At 40.9% G+C, this 14555-nt stretch overlaps 2 protein-coding genes and 2 non-coding genes across 4 annotated transcripts, besides 3 other annotated features; 2 read left to right on the forward strand and 2 right to left on the reverse strand.

Annotated features, from left to right (window-relative positions):
* Nucleotides 1-287: 287 nt before the first annotated feature.
* VTP01DRAFT_4433 (uncharacterized protein) lies at nucleotides 288-3820 on the forward strand (the record flags this gene model as incomplete). Its single annotated transcript, XM_069383115.1, has 18 exons — nucleotides 288-330; nucleotides 384-434; nucleotides 492-613; nucleotides 668-768; nucleotides 829-1093; nucleotides 1149-1196; nucleotides 1261-1410; nucleotides 1468-1521; nucleotides 1575-1634; nucleotides 1696-1794; nucleotides 1851-2081; nucleotides 2142-2380; nucleotides 2440-2835; nucleotides 2886-2979; nucleotides 3039-3142; nucleotides 3204-3343; nucleotides 3405-3628; nucleotides 3689-3820. The coding sequence occupies 18 exons, from the start codon at nucleotides 288-290 to the stop codon at nucleotides 3818-3820; spliced, it is 2553 nt and encodes an 850-aa protein (XP_069243848.1).
* A 51-nt stretch (nucleotides 3821-3871) lies between these two features.
* On the reverse strand, nucleotides 3872-4384 carry VTP01DRAFT_4434 (uncharacterized protein; the record flags this gene model as incomplete). Its single annotated transcript, XM_069383116.1, has 3 exons — nucleotides 3872-4135; nucleotides 4192-4317; nucleotides 4367-4384. 3 exons carry the CDS (start codon nucleotides 4382-4384, stop codon nucleotides 3872-3874), a joined length of 408 nt encoding a protein of 135 aa, XP_069243849.1.
* Nucleotides 4385-6276: 1892 nt separating this feature from the next.
* Nucleotides 6277-6294: a sequence feature (Short protein (VTP01DRAFT_4435, KAL1935295.1) was converted to a misc_feature.).
* A 55-nt stretch (nucleotides 6295-6349) lies between these two features.
* Nucleotides 6350-6376: a sequence feature (Short protein (VTP01DRAFT_4435, KAL1935295.1) was converted to a misc_feature.).
* Nucleotides 6377-6453: 77 nt separating this feature from the next.
* Nucleotides 6454-6468: a sequence feature (Short protein (VTP01DRAFT_4435, KAL1935295.1) was converted to a misc_feature.).
* A 1894-nt stretch (nucleotides 6469-8362) lies between these two features.
* On the reverse strand, nucleotides 8363-8445 carry VTP01DRAFT_t14. Its single transcript has one exon. It is a non-coding gene; the product is annotated as a tRNA-Leu (tRNA).
* Nucleotides 8446-13096: 4651 nt separating this feature from the next.
* Nucleotides 13097-13169, forward strand: VTP01DRAFT_t10. The gene has a single exon. It is a non-coding gene; the product is annotated as a tRNA-Thr (tRNA).
* The last annotated feature ends 1386 nt before the right edge of the window (nucleotides 13170-14555 follow it).

Consider the following 14555-nt stretch of genomic DNA (forward strand, 5'->3'; position numbering starts at 1 on the left):
AATTCCCGTGCTCTCTTTCGGCAGGTCGTGGATTTGGTCCCGCCTCTCTTTATCGTATCTCGCGAATATATATACATACAGATATTATCCATGCTGACGCTTCACTTGCAACTTCTTTTTTATATTATTAGCTTATATCTTATGGTCTCGTTATACTGCTGTTACAGAGGAGAACATGCAAAATGCAGGAACTCGAATGTGCTATCACAAGAAAACGGAGCTTGAATTATGACATTTTTAAATGTGGCACTCTCGACTTTCAAGCGCGATCTCTCGAAAGAAACGCAATGAGTTACGAATCGCGCGGCTACGATAGACCGCGTTACGAAGGTAGTCCTTAACTGCAAATATGAGCGTCTACAAGGACTAAACACTATCAAAAGGTCGATATGCTCGAGCACCTGGAGGAGGCGGTGGTGGCCGATATTATCGAGGTAAACACACGTCTAAGAAGAGAATTTGAATCGGTGATCCAACTCTCCATTGAATAGATGACAGAAGAAACTTTGGTGGACGAAAACCTTACCAACGCCGCCCATCTCCTGCAAAAGACGATGAGCAGGAAGATATTGAAGGTCGACTGAGAAGTTTGATCATCAAGATCGGTGACAGAGTAAGCCAAGTTTTCTTCATGATAAATGCACGGTGCACTGATTCAAGCGCATAGATTACTGAAGATCTACGTGTAAACCTTCAAAAAATGAAAAATATTCTGAACAATGACTACAGCAAATATCCTACGACAGTGGACGATACTTTGAAAGCATGGTCAGTCGACGAACATTTGATTTTGCGAGCATAGCTCCCCTTCTAAATCCACGTTTGCAGCATTACCGAGCTACCAGCTAAAGCATCCGTATACGGCACCCTGCTCGGTCTTCTCAACATATCGAATCACGAGGCAGTGGAGAAATTGATGACGGGCTTTAATGGTTACCTCTCAGAAACAGCACAAAAATCGGATTGGTTCAAATTGAAGCAGTTCTTACGGTTCTATGGAGAATTGATGAATGCAAATGTCATAACGTCTGCTGTATACTGCGGACTAATCAACGATGTCCTCGCTGTTTTGGATGAAAGTGGCCAGCCTAGAGTAATTATGACATACGGAATGCCCAGACCTTTCAGCGGCTAATGGAAATATGTAGCGTCGTCTGGATTGCGCAGCTTATATGATTATGGCAACGTTGCCCTGGGTATGCTATCTCTCCCTCTCGCAGATATCTGTAGGATATACCTGTACTAAGGTTCAATTTTCAGAGCGCAGAAGAATTACAAGCACGCTGCCCTGATAACTTGCGGCAGATCATGTCCAAATTGGAGAATTATATGTGTCGCAGAGGTGCAATCAACTCCCTTGATACATTGCGGTTTTATCGCAGCGGAAACTATGAGTTCGAGCAACAAGATGTAGGTGGAAACAGGTCTCGCATACACAGCCAACTCGTCTAATATTTACCTCAAAAGATGTTGGCTCATTTATGGCGTTTATTGCAAGAGATGCAATCCAATAACTGGAAGGTTCATAACATTATACTGAATTCGATGAAGAGGCATTATCTAACTTAATCTAGTTTGTTTTCCTCCCCAAACCTTATAAATGGTTCGAGGAAGAACTGCGCACGCCATTGCAGGTACAAATCATTCTAGATGTATTGTATTATGTGAAGCATTGCTAATTTTATTATTCATAAGCACGACATTCCACGACTACAAATTCCTGAACACACTGAGGAGACATTGTATATAAGCCCAGAGAGGCCGTTCAGAATTTATGTTGATGATGCCGGCATGGTATGTTAATAGAACCGATATCCATTTTCCGCTTTATGTAACTAATCTTGCGTTAGACTCTGCCAAATATCCCGAGTCATGATAGCTTGGAATATTTTATACTCCAAGATATCGGTGTCGACGTTATGCGTATCTTTGAAGCCAACCGAAAAGAATGCGCAAAATATCTGCTCGCCTTCCTATATAACTTTGCACCTGGACATTTTCAGATGATCAAGAAGCGCGACGATGATAACAAGATGGATGAAGACATCAAAGAATGGACCCTCTCTGATCTTTTGCTTGAGGCAAGTACCTTCTATGATTTTATTTCCCGAAAATCGTAATTAATGGATGCTTGATATCAGATCGTATTTTCCCAAGTATTACGGTTACCTTCACCTCCTTTCCGATGTGTCTATTATACATGTGTGCTCTCAGAGCTATGCCGAGGTGATACTGAGAATTTCCCAAAAGCTCTGGGAAGATGCATCAAGACTCTGTATGAACGTTTGCCGGATCTCGATACGGAATGTGCGTATCGCTTGTCATGCTGGTTTGCCCACCATCTAAGTAACTTTGGATTCCAGTGGGACTGGGCTGCTTGGTAAATGTTACAGATGAACTGCGGAGAGGTGCAAATCTAACAATTTTTGGTTACTACAGGGAAGATGCCTTGAGCTTGGAAGCACAGCATCCAAAAGTAGCTTTCATACGCGAAACACTTGAGAAGTTGATCCGTCTCAGTTATTACGAAAGAGTAAAGGCGGCTCTTCCTCAGAAGTTCCACGTATTCCTACCGGCTGCACCTCCTGGCCCCGATTTTGAGTACAAGAACCCTGAACACCCTCTTCACCAAGCTGCCAAGCAAGTTGTCGAATACATGAGGGCCAAGAAGCAAGGTGAGGACCTTCGTGCTTTGTTGGAGACATTTAAAGAAGATCAAGCCCAGAAGGGTCTGAGTGAGCAGGAGCGGTCAAAGCTTGCTAGCGAACTTTTCCTGCAATCAATGTTAATAGTCGGTAGCAAAAGCTTTTCCCACGTCTTGAATATATTTGAAAGGTAAGACATGCGTACTTGAGCGTCTGATCAAAACTGAAGCTTTTGTAAAGATATTTGGAAGTACTTCGTTATCTTAATGATACGCCTGAAGGACGGTTGCATACAGTACAGACTGTAGCCAAGTTCTGGAAAAACAATAGTCAGGTAAGTATATCTCGCCCCTTTGAATGAATAGAATAGGTACTCATTGAAATCATTCACAGTTCCTTGGCATATTGTTGGATAAGCTGCTGAATTATCGTGTCATTGATCCAAATTCAGTGTCTGCATGGGCATTCGAACCACAGCAATTAGAACATCCAGAACGGTAGGATAAAGCATACGAAAAAAAACAACAAAATGAAGCTTGGTTAACATGTATTTTACAGCACATTTGTCTGGGAAATTTTGGAAAACATTCTTAGTAAAGTGGTGACTCGTGTCAGCCAAGTGCAAGAAAAACTTGCTGATGCTCGAAGAACTCACGAGGAGAATGAAACAAAACGCTCAGAGGCTCCTTTAACGGAAAGTATGTAATTTCTTGTTTGTGATGGGCGCCATGAAATAGCTAAACTTGTATGTCTTCATAGTGGCTCAGGCCGAAGCACAGCAGGAGCTCGATACGCTGCGAATTATCGAAAACACTCTATCTAGTGTTGAGAAGGAGCAGCGTGAAGTGTTTGTAGCCACTTTCGAGAAGTTTGCTAAAGTGCTGCAAGATGCAATGGCGCCGTTTCCACCTGGCACAGCTGATGCTCAATTGACTTGGTCCTATAAATGGATTCTCGGGTGGTTCAGGTCGATAATGAGAATGGTAAGTCGGAGCTGCATTCAGTGTTTGTGCAGAGCTGGAAACCTAACCCGTCGTGTTTAGCATTACAAGGAGTGCGGCGGGTTCCTGACAACCTTGGAAACAGTAGTTTTTACAAATCAAGTGGATAACCGTATTACCAGTATCTTTTCAGATATCAAGACATTTAACCACGACCTTTCCGCAACGCTGTGAATGCTTCCATAACTAGTTTGCGATAAAGCTAGCCGGCAATCGAATACATGTTTATTCTTTTTCCAGGTTGATAGCGTTACCGAATTTTGCATATAATTCTTTTTTCAACTCTGACATTTGGTTTTGTACTGAGTCTATCTCTCCTTTTACGGATTCGAGTTCGAGGTTGAGCTTGTTTGATTCCTTTTCCAACTTCTCCATTGCTTCGGATACAGGTATATGGACGAATGCGTCGCCCACCTTGTGCCTGATGGGTTCGTCCTCGTCAGCTAGCTCCAATTCCATTGATACATCATCTAGATATTCTTTTTCTTGCTGCTCTTGAGTCAATATCCATAGGCTCATGGGTACGTCACACAGTGGAGCATTACCTTTAACTTTTCGTATCTTTCCTCGAGATCATCTATTTTAGCATTCAACTTGCTGAATTGGTTAATTTTCTGCTGATCAGCCCAAGAGACTTCGACATCGGCGTCAGCGTCAGCCTTTTGGCTTAACTGAACGTTCTTTAATACTTGATTGTTTCCGAGATCACATTGCACTTACTACTCGTAAACTAGACATGGTTAAAAATGACACACGCGGAGCAGAACCCTATCTGGGCAGAAAAATGTCCCAGACTGAGCTGTTGCGCCTTTGGAGACATGATTCATTCACTTCACGTACGCTCCATTGGACAATATGTGTCGATATCTTTATTATGTAAAGAAACATTCAAAGTTAAATTACAAGGAAGGAAACAAATTAAGGAGAATAGAGAAGTGATAGAGTAGATAGAAGAGCGTTAGTAATGAAAAAACCAAAAATCATAATGTCTCTGATACTTACAGCGACTACATACCTCCCCGAAGGGAGCGTTGCACCCAAAGTTGGGATGTCGCCGGGCAATCTCGGATTTTTGAATGGTATTTTTTAACATCTATGGCCAGAGCTATGTTCTAGCATTCTGTCAGTCATCGCCTACTCACAGGATTGGAAGGAGCGTCGGGTGGGGAAGACAGGCGGATAGAGAGGACAGAGCGGAAAAGATGACGAGGAGGACTTTATCAAAAACGTATTGTGAGAGAGAGCGAAGTAATCAATCAGAGCAAGGTTACTTACTGGACTTACCCGCGGCGCAGAGCGTCTTTCACGCCTTGGTTCTCGGCAACGGATACGCCATGGTGCCAGATGGAGAATTATGGCGTTTAGTCTGTTAGTACGATGTATTAATATGCGAAGTCCATGTTGGAACCTACAAATACAGAACCCGAGGAGAGAATGGAAAAGGAGCGGAAGAAGTGAAGAATGAACATAATATCGAGCCTTCGGATTATGACAACCGGAATGCTGCTCAAAGAGTGTCATGGTGGAGAAAAGTCAATGATATCGACAACGGAGAAGTACTGGTGGTTGAACACGTAACTCATGTTTTGCTTCATACACTTGAATTTAGGCGAAGGACGGTCTGAATAAGCCGGGAATTCGACGGCGCTGTGCTTGCAGTAGCGAAGCGGATGCAAAACCGACCGGAGAATGGAGGTTTATGAAGGCCAGGCGAGGTTATTATTCAATGCGGATTTCAGTGAAAACATTTTTGGTTAGGGGAACGAGCGCAGCGAGCCAGTGAGTGTAGCGACCATCTAAAGCGCTAAAATTTGTTGCTTGACCTTTGTATCTCCATAGCAAGCATCTATTCTCCGTGCTGAACGGTCAATTTGGCTCGAATGTATCACGCTGGTTGTTAACTCTACATCCAACTTGGGACAATTACGAGATGTTCATATCATCCAAGAACCCACCAAATTTTTTAATACTTACTATTGACCTTTATCACGCTGCTCCAAGTTTACCGTGCTGCTAGTCAATATCGACCCTAGAGACATTACAACACAGGTCGATTGTAACCAGTTATTCATCATTTGTCGATGTTGGGCAGTACTTGCAAAGATATAACGGTATTTCGCCGCTGCATGCTTCCTATGAAATGCTCTTCTGCGACTTTTCGCTTTCATTATTTTCCACTGGACTTTGCAAAGAGGCGTCTGTCGTATTGGTTTAACATTGCAAGCGGTTATCCAGTTGCTATACAGGTTTTGTTCATTCAGAGTTCACTTCCATTGCATGCAAACCATACAAAGGTCCTCTGCGGTGACTTGTCATACATTTGATCACTTGATCTCGTGAAAGAAAAACTGAAATGCAGTAATTCTATTTTGGATTGACGATTATTGAAGGAATATCACTTCAGAAGATTGAACCGTGCAACTTGCTCAAAATTCACAACGTCTCTATCAAAACGACAATATATACTACGAATTATATCGTTCTCAATTTTCAAACCTGCAGCGACGACTGTTCATATATATTTGCAAGGTGATTATGTGCGTCTGAGCAAAAAATAAGCATATTGGCAAAGTAAATGGAACTATAGGAAAGAATGCATCGCGACAATCCATTCAATGAAGCCAGGTGCTTCAGTTCTTTTGGAACTCCTATCAAATGCCAAATTAACCATTCAACATTTGAAGGAAGCATGCAACCGATTACCTGCTGCTTGATAAGTGCTATGTATCGCTACATTTGTCCAAATGTCGAGGCATAATGACGGGGAGTGCACTGCTCTAATAGCAACTGCGACAAGTCGTGGTTACCTTGGGGTAAAGCATTTTAACGAAAGGTCCTTGAAGACTTCAAAGAAACATGTGGAATATGATGGCTTAATGCTTACATTGAGATTGTTGACTTTAAGATATTTTACCGGATTTGGTATATGTAGACGGTAGTTCTTTCATGGCGTTGCAAACATTTAGTGTCGAAGTGACTGTATTATTTACTGTTTCGGCAGCACCGTGTCTCTGTTTTTTCGCATGCCCCATGCAGTGGAATATAAAAAAAGGAACAAGCTATCTTGCTACGCAGCTATCATTTCTAAGAAAGTAGATGATTATTCAAACATGCCGTATGCCAGAATTTTTGTTTGCTTCATAATTTCCGTGTCTTTCTTACCGGTGGAGTACTAGAAGCTCCAGAGTAACAGAATTTTGATAGAAAACTAGAATCACTACGTGCGTTCCATTTTTGTAGTCGAGTTAGTAATCCCCCCGATGTTTCTTTTAATCCGTCCTTCTGATTCTCTACAATCTCTGAAGGAATTTATCAATAGAAATAAAACTTACAATACTCGTGATAAGGTATACTTACATACACTGTCATCATGTTCATTAGTAAGACGATGTTTGTTTCCGAACAAATGCATAAGTATTTGTTCCAGTGCGTGGATCAAGAGCAACTTCATCAAGAAGAAGACGGATATACTTTATGAGGATCGCCGGTATTGTAATTCTCTTGATAGCTCTAAAAACGCAAACCTCACCTCAATATCTTTGTATCCATCTACTTAGTTGCGCTTTTATTGGTTGCTAAAACACGTTTGATATTGGAAATCCAACTGCTTAGGCAATTTGCGCCTTCAGCTTATCAATATCTTCAAGCTTTAGATCACATGCGTAGTTTTATCGATTCTGAAGATCCATTCACACTCGAAATAAACTGTCTGTATATACGGTAGTATTCAGTATGTCATATCGATTGCTGCATAGCTTTGGATCACATGCTCAAAAAGCAACAAATGTGTCACATCATTGATTCATACCGATATCTGAAGACGCCTGGAAGGACTGATGTATTATAAATATGTCCTAATATCAACTGTATGCAGTGGACTTAGAATCTGAACACTGATTTGCGGTATCCAAAATTTTGCAACTTTTACTTTGTATGCCAGTCTCTATAGATAGATGACACTATGTTATTTGCAAGTTACGCCATTGCTTCTGGCCACAAGCTGTGGACATTGTCATTTCATACTGCAGTTTATGAAAAATCATTTAACCTTCTTCTATTTCCGTATCGATGCTAGCTATGAAGAACACGCATAAAGATACTTTTCCCTTTCATTAAGCACTGCCCTTTTACCTAATCCATTTATACTATTATATGCGCAGCAGTAATATTACTTGAATTACATTGTTCCTCCCTTAAAATGTTTATATACGAATGCGCTAAATAGAATAATTTGAAGCAAATGCCACAATCGTATTTAAAGTATTCTTAATGTACAAGTAAATCATAAAAGTAGTTGCTGTATCATCGTTTGTGCTCACCCAGTGCCGTATCTTTAGTTAATTAATTAACAAAATAAATCGAGAACCTGGACTTCGCCCGCTTCCTTTTTTGTCCCTTTTGCCGCCTTTCCTTTTCGACCTCGTCCACCGCAACCTCGATACCTTCCACCCTTTTCAATACTATCTCCATGACACAGAATTGCTGTATTCACTAGACCATTCCTTTATTATCATATAACGAACAAAAGAATAAAGGATCATCATCTTCTCCTCTCTTCGTTTTGTGGTCCTTTTTCCTTGTAACCCTTCTTTCTTCTCCGTGGGTTCGTAACGCCAAAAGGATTGCGTTACGACAGGAAGCGCAAAAGGAAAGCGGATGGTCCGTGCACGAAACTCGCAAAAACGAAAATGGATTGCAGCCGAAGCTGCAACTGCGTGAAGAGAGTGGGATTCGAACCCACGCCTCCGAAGAGATCAGGGCCTTAACCTGACGCCTTAGACCAACTCGGCCATCTCTCCCAGCTGTTGAGATGGTGACTGTTATTGTATCTTTTCTGGCCTTATCTACTTTTTCTTTTTTTCCTCTTTTTCCTTCTTTTCTTCCTATTACCTTTTCCTTTTATTTCATCTATATGTCCAGTCATCTTATATCTAATTAAGCATATATTATATGATGTTGCTATGCATACATGTGCAAACGCCATGCTCAATTCATTCCTTTCAGAACTTCGACTGTCGGCTATGTTACACAAACTTCCTTATTTATGCAACTGTCGTGCTTTCCTTTTTACTCCTTTGCAAGTTATTGATGATAGAGACCCTCTCTTCTCTCTTTCCATCTGTTTTGTTGTGTGCAATATACGTTAGCTTCTCATTGATCGGGAAAATTTGTTTTAGCACGCAAAAGAAACACATTTCATATTTACACTTCAGCCATTATTGAAAACAGGATGATCGACAAACTCAATAGGACAACGCCTTTAACGTTTCGTTCGTACCCAGCTACTTTAATATACACAGTGGTTTCCAATCCAAGTGGTCACGCAACTAAATATCATACTACACAAAATACCACACGTGTCAGAAAATATTTTTGTAAAAAAAGTATGATACCTAAATTTTAGCGTTGTTCACGTGACCGCGGTCGGAGTATATTCTCTACGGCCAGGCATTTGATGCTCCAAACGGAAATCAATGTTATTGAAACTAATGTTGCGTGAAATTACGATGGTGAAGTTAGCTAACAGTTCTTGCTGGCGTTTGCATCTTGTTGCTGCCTTAATTCTGACTCATGACATCTGACAAGACACGGTACTCTTGAATGGCATGGCAATTTTTACCGTGAGAATGGCATTACTTGTTATTCTTATCTTGGAACTTTTATTTTCTCGCGTTCTTTTTCTTCTCCTCGACCCTCAACTTCGTTGTCTGACGCGTCATAGTTTCCAATGAGCGGGTGTATCCTTCAATCTCAGGACGACTTGGCAGTATAATTTACGGACGAGAAAGGCCACTTGGTCGTGGTGTACGGCGCTCTGCTGACAGGTTGACCTGGTCCAACGTGATATGCTTGGATAGTTGTGGGATCAGGGACTAGACGTAAAGAGATGGAATCGTTTCACCATCTTCACACCTGCTTCTGCACGTAATTTTGGAATCTATCGGTATACGTCTCCACAGACTCTTCCTTGACACCAAATCAGTCAAAAGCTGTTCTTGCCTTCAGTGAAAGTGTCATCATACTTTTGGATGAAATCTCGCCGGGGTTAGAGCATGGCATATGTTGTGAATGGCGAAACCATGAACGTTGCTCCGGAAAACTGAAGTATTGGAAGGTGCAAAAAACAGTAAGTATTGTGAACCTTGATGTAGATGCCTTTTAAATGGAATAAGGGACAAAGAATTAAGTCTACCAGTAGATGATTGTAATAAGCGGAAGCTCTAATTGTTGTACTACTTCCATCATTGATCAGTCTCGCTCAGAAAGGTCTACTATCAGTACAAAAGAAAGAGAAGCCTATATTTGGTCTTGAAGAAGTCAAATATACTGTCAAGCAACAGTGGATCGTTGGTCTATCTATATTTTACAACTCTGCTGCATTCTGAATGTAGCACTGTATACAGGTACGTGCTAAGTAGAGCTGATTTGATGCAAATAGTCTAAGCAATAGTTAAATGTCTCCATATATCGTCGCTGTGCCCTCCGAAGCGCGAACTTGTTGAGGACTGGAAATGCCTAAAGTGGAGAGATATCAAGATCACACATAGTCTTCCAGGGAACCCCCAATGCAACAAGATATTTTTTGCAGTTGAAGATACAGCAAATATGAAGGACCATATTACGATGCTTCTCCAACAATTAAAAACATCTCAAGTGAGATTGGTTATGATATCTACATCAATGCTCCTTTGCTGTTTGCTGCGCTGGGGAAAGCTCAAGATGTATTCGTGCAGTCATTCGAAGATTGGTTTCAGAACAAGCAAATTTCATTTTATTTAATACTTCCTGATGCAAACTGGTTCGATAGAAACATCATTTAGAAACACATTCTAACCATCAAGCTGCTCACATCTGATTCGGCAGGCAAAGCAATAAAGTTACTATTTATCAAAGCTGGTCTTACCCATTGCAGAACTTTATACGCCATCCGGACAGCATTCGCTACGAAAACATCCAAGAAACTTTCACCATCATCAAATAGACACTCGCACAATCTATTTTGAAAATTATCTCAGTGGCTCAGACTTAGACCTGGGAGTACTTATCCGGGATGATAAGATCAGCAGGAAGTCATAAAGTCTTTGCGCTAATCAGCCCATTTGGCATTCCGAGTCCGGGTCCAAAACGCTATCAACTGACTAGCGAAGAATAGGAAAATGCAACAAGTCAAGATCCTGATATTTCTAAGTTCATGAAGAAATCGAAGCTCTCAAAACGAGCATCGAAAAAGAAGAGAATAGTACGATGTAAAAAAAAATGCGAGGTATTCAACGTCGATATCATACGAAAAGATGCTTAATGTTGAGTCGAGCAATATGATGGCAAAAGATCAAGGATAAGTTCAATGAACCAGTCTGTTGAAAGAATGCAGGATCATAATCACAGAAGTAAGGAATACAATAGATATTAGATAATCAAGTATACGAATACATTCCTAAGCATCCTAATAGGCCGGGATTCGATGTCCTGAGTAGAAGAAAACCTTGACAGATACTTCGCGAAAGAATAATCCAACACTATGCGGTAGCATTGGCGCAAGCAGGCTTATTATCTCCCAACAAAAAGCCAAAACAACTATTTGGTCTAAACGAGGTTCGATGCAGTACACTTTTTCCCAAAAGTAATGTCGCATTTTGTGAAATTTTATAATACATTTATACACCAAAACGACAAATTGCAGGACATTAATTTTTGGAAAAAGTGTATCACCACAAGCATCAATTCGCTTCAAGAAAGATACCAGCCTTCGCACTACAGATGTGTGCTCTGTTGCTGCTTACAAGTACTTGACGCTCAATTTTGTAATCCACCATTTTCAGTTTAATAACGTTTCTCAGTGGCGTGCATTTTCTCCATACGCCCGCCGAAACAACTCCTGGTTGATACCTGGAGATATCTAACATGGGGTGACATGCAAATCTTACGAAACAAAGTTGAGAGAAAGTTCATATTGAAGTTCTCGCTGGAACACATGAAAAATGCCGAAGTGGGTGCGTCTAATAGCTTTTCCAGAATGACGATGTATGCAATCATGCTCTCCTGTTGGATTCTGATATGGTGACATTCCATTCTGGATTCACTGAGGAGCACATCCACAAACCTTTGTTCTTATCCGAGTAGATGGCTGCTGGATTTCTCACCAGCACTACCACACGACTTGACCATCCCTATAAGAACGGAAAACCTAAGTATGTTTTTCTTCTGCTATAAAATCAGGGAACACAAATATATCCAAAATTTATACTACTGTCCAAATCATAGAAGAAAAAACAAATAAGACTAATAAGTTTTTAAAAACTGGAAACGTTCTTTCGACAATGCCAATGGCCAGGTAGGCGTGGACAACCTCGACGCATCCGTGCGTGCTCCTGAGATGCTTATGGTTACCACAGTTGGATGAGCACAACCGGCAATGGTATTCATTATGCGTCGATCTGTTGTTATCTTTATTATGTACGTATACGACGACAACAGCATCTCCTAGAGCCATTTCTGGAGATGCTGAGGGAAAGTACAGATATCGACGACGATGGAGGTCATCCATGTCCGGCCTATCTCCCAAGTCTGTCGTATCTGCTAGTGACATTCACTAGTCGCACCCACGCACATGATCCCTCGCTATAACATTCTAGTCATTAGGACTCAGTACCAAGGACTTCCAATCTATGGCGACGCTGCCGAGAAAGGGATCAAGTAATATTGCGTGTGGCACATTCAGAGTTCGAGTATAAATATGGAGCACTATTGCAATTGGAATAAAAATTTGATTCAGTCTCACTGGATTTACTCCTGTCCCTGTTATTACTGCTAATTCTGCTCATACCCAACACCCAAGATTGCACAATTGAGCAATTAGATCAAGAGGAATGGACAATGCGCAAAGACCCTGGACGCTTTACTGCAACTTGACTGATCACTGCAGGAAATCTGGGTTAGAGAGATCTCATATAAAATCTCTCTATAATACAGCTTTATGGTCCTTCTTGCAAGTGCTTTGCTCACAGCACTTCTTCCTTCTTTTTCGTTGTTGCCAGATGCCAGTCTGTAAATGTCAAATGAACTATTCCACGTCTGTTTTCGCGATGCGCACAATCCTTAAAAACCATCCCAACCTGAAAAGCCTGTGCGTTTGCAAGCACCAATAATGTTCACCAAGACCGTCTTCTTTCGTTAACTATCGGCGATATCATTACTACTTCCGCGCAATCTCAATCTCAAACTTGAATTGCACTTAACAAACGTTGAACGGTTTTTAAATAGCCACAGCATATACAATAAATAAGTTGAGCTCTTTTTAAAAACCAGGAGATCCAGTTTTTTGCTAGAATAATAGCTCACTGGTCTACTCATTGTCACATCTTATACCTCGCCTTCAGGTCACGTGACCGCGCCGCGAAAATTGTTGCAGATGCTTTAAAGGATAATTTAAATTCCCTCCTTCAAGCGACTGCCTTCTTGGCTCAGTTGGCAGAGCGTCCGCCTAGTAAGCGGAAGGTCGGCGGTTCGATTCCGCCAGAAGGCACTTGATCAGTTCCTCCTCATTAGGGAGGGAGTAAGTATTTTTTGTTTTTTCGCTGCTGAGCGGAGATTGAATATGTTGTCGTAACGGTATCCTTTTGGCGTTACGAACCCACTGAGAAGATAAAAGGGTTACAAGGAAAAAGGACCACGAAGAGAGGAGAAGATGATGATCCTTTATTCTTTTGTTCGAAGGATATTTATATTATTTCGGTTATATGATAATAAAGGAATGGTCTAGTGAATACAGCAATTCTGTATCATGGAGATAGTATTGAAAAGGGTGGAAGGTATCGAGGTTGCGGTGAACGAGGTCGAAAAGGAAAGGCGGCAAAAGGGACAAAAAGTAAGCGGGCGAAGTCCGTGCACGACATTCTGGTGATTCTTGTGGTACTTGATTTTTTCCATTGTTATCTCCATTTTTAGTGGTTAATAAGCATTGTAGGAGTAAAACTGCAAAAGATATGAATACTTTGCAAATCCGGAGAAAATCAAAGTTCTTCAACGTTTATCACCATCCTTTTTTGTGTCAGTCTTGCAACAACAAAATTTCCAGAAGTCGTCTTCATTATACCGCTTATATATGAGTTCTTGACAAGCTGACAAGCTAAGAGACCGTAGCTTTTAGCAGTACTTTGTACATATCTTTTCCAATAGTCTTCTGACAAAAACGGAATTACAAATACTGGGTTCCACATAAAACATCATACCATTGAGAAAAAAAATGTACTTGGTGTAGATGGTCTTTCAGGTATACTACGATACACGCTGCAATCTACCGTCATGGACAGTCTATATTATTGAAAGTAATGGATAATGTTCATACGTTTTCAACTAAAAGAAAGAAATCAATTTACAACAGAATGAAAACATTACATTATCACCTCGTATGCTAAAACAAATAGACACCTTCAAGAGATGGGTAAGATCTCATTACATCGCACTGGTAGGTCTCAGAGAGCTTCCTCTGTACAGAAGGCATTTAGGATAACTAGATCCTCCTTAATTTACAGGCTTCTGGGCGACAGATAATGACATATATTACTTGCCGTAATTACGATTTCGTGGCAATAACGTAATACCAATGTGCACAGCAGAGGAGCAAGCTTTCTGAATGTTTGTAAATATGATGGATTCTAAGCCTGGAACGTCTGCTCGAATTTTGATTGCTTTTAATTGTTTATAGCGGAACATCTACGAGGTTGCTGTATTAATTTTCAAGGAGCGTCAGATGATAATACATACAGGTAACTTGCATATATTTGCCTGGCTCAGCGAAATTAGCTAAACAAAGCAAAAAAGCGCGTCATCACATCCGTGATTGCAAATAGCAGATATGTAATATTTGTCAGGTGACAGGGGATTCGTACTTGGCAAAGTCTGTCATGAA

This window comes from Rhizomucor pusillus (genome assembly GCF_041956525.1).
Source record: "Rhizomucor pusillus strain CBS 183.67 unplaced genomic scaffold VTP01scaffold_2, whole genome shotgun sequence".
Lineage (NCBI taxonomy): Eukaryota > Fungi > Mucoromycota > Mucoromycetes > Mucorales > Lichtheimiaceae > Rhizomucor > Rhizomucor pusillus.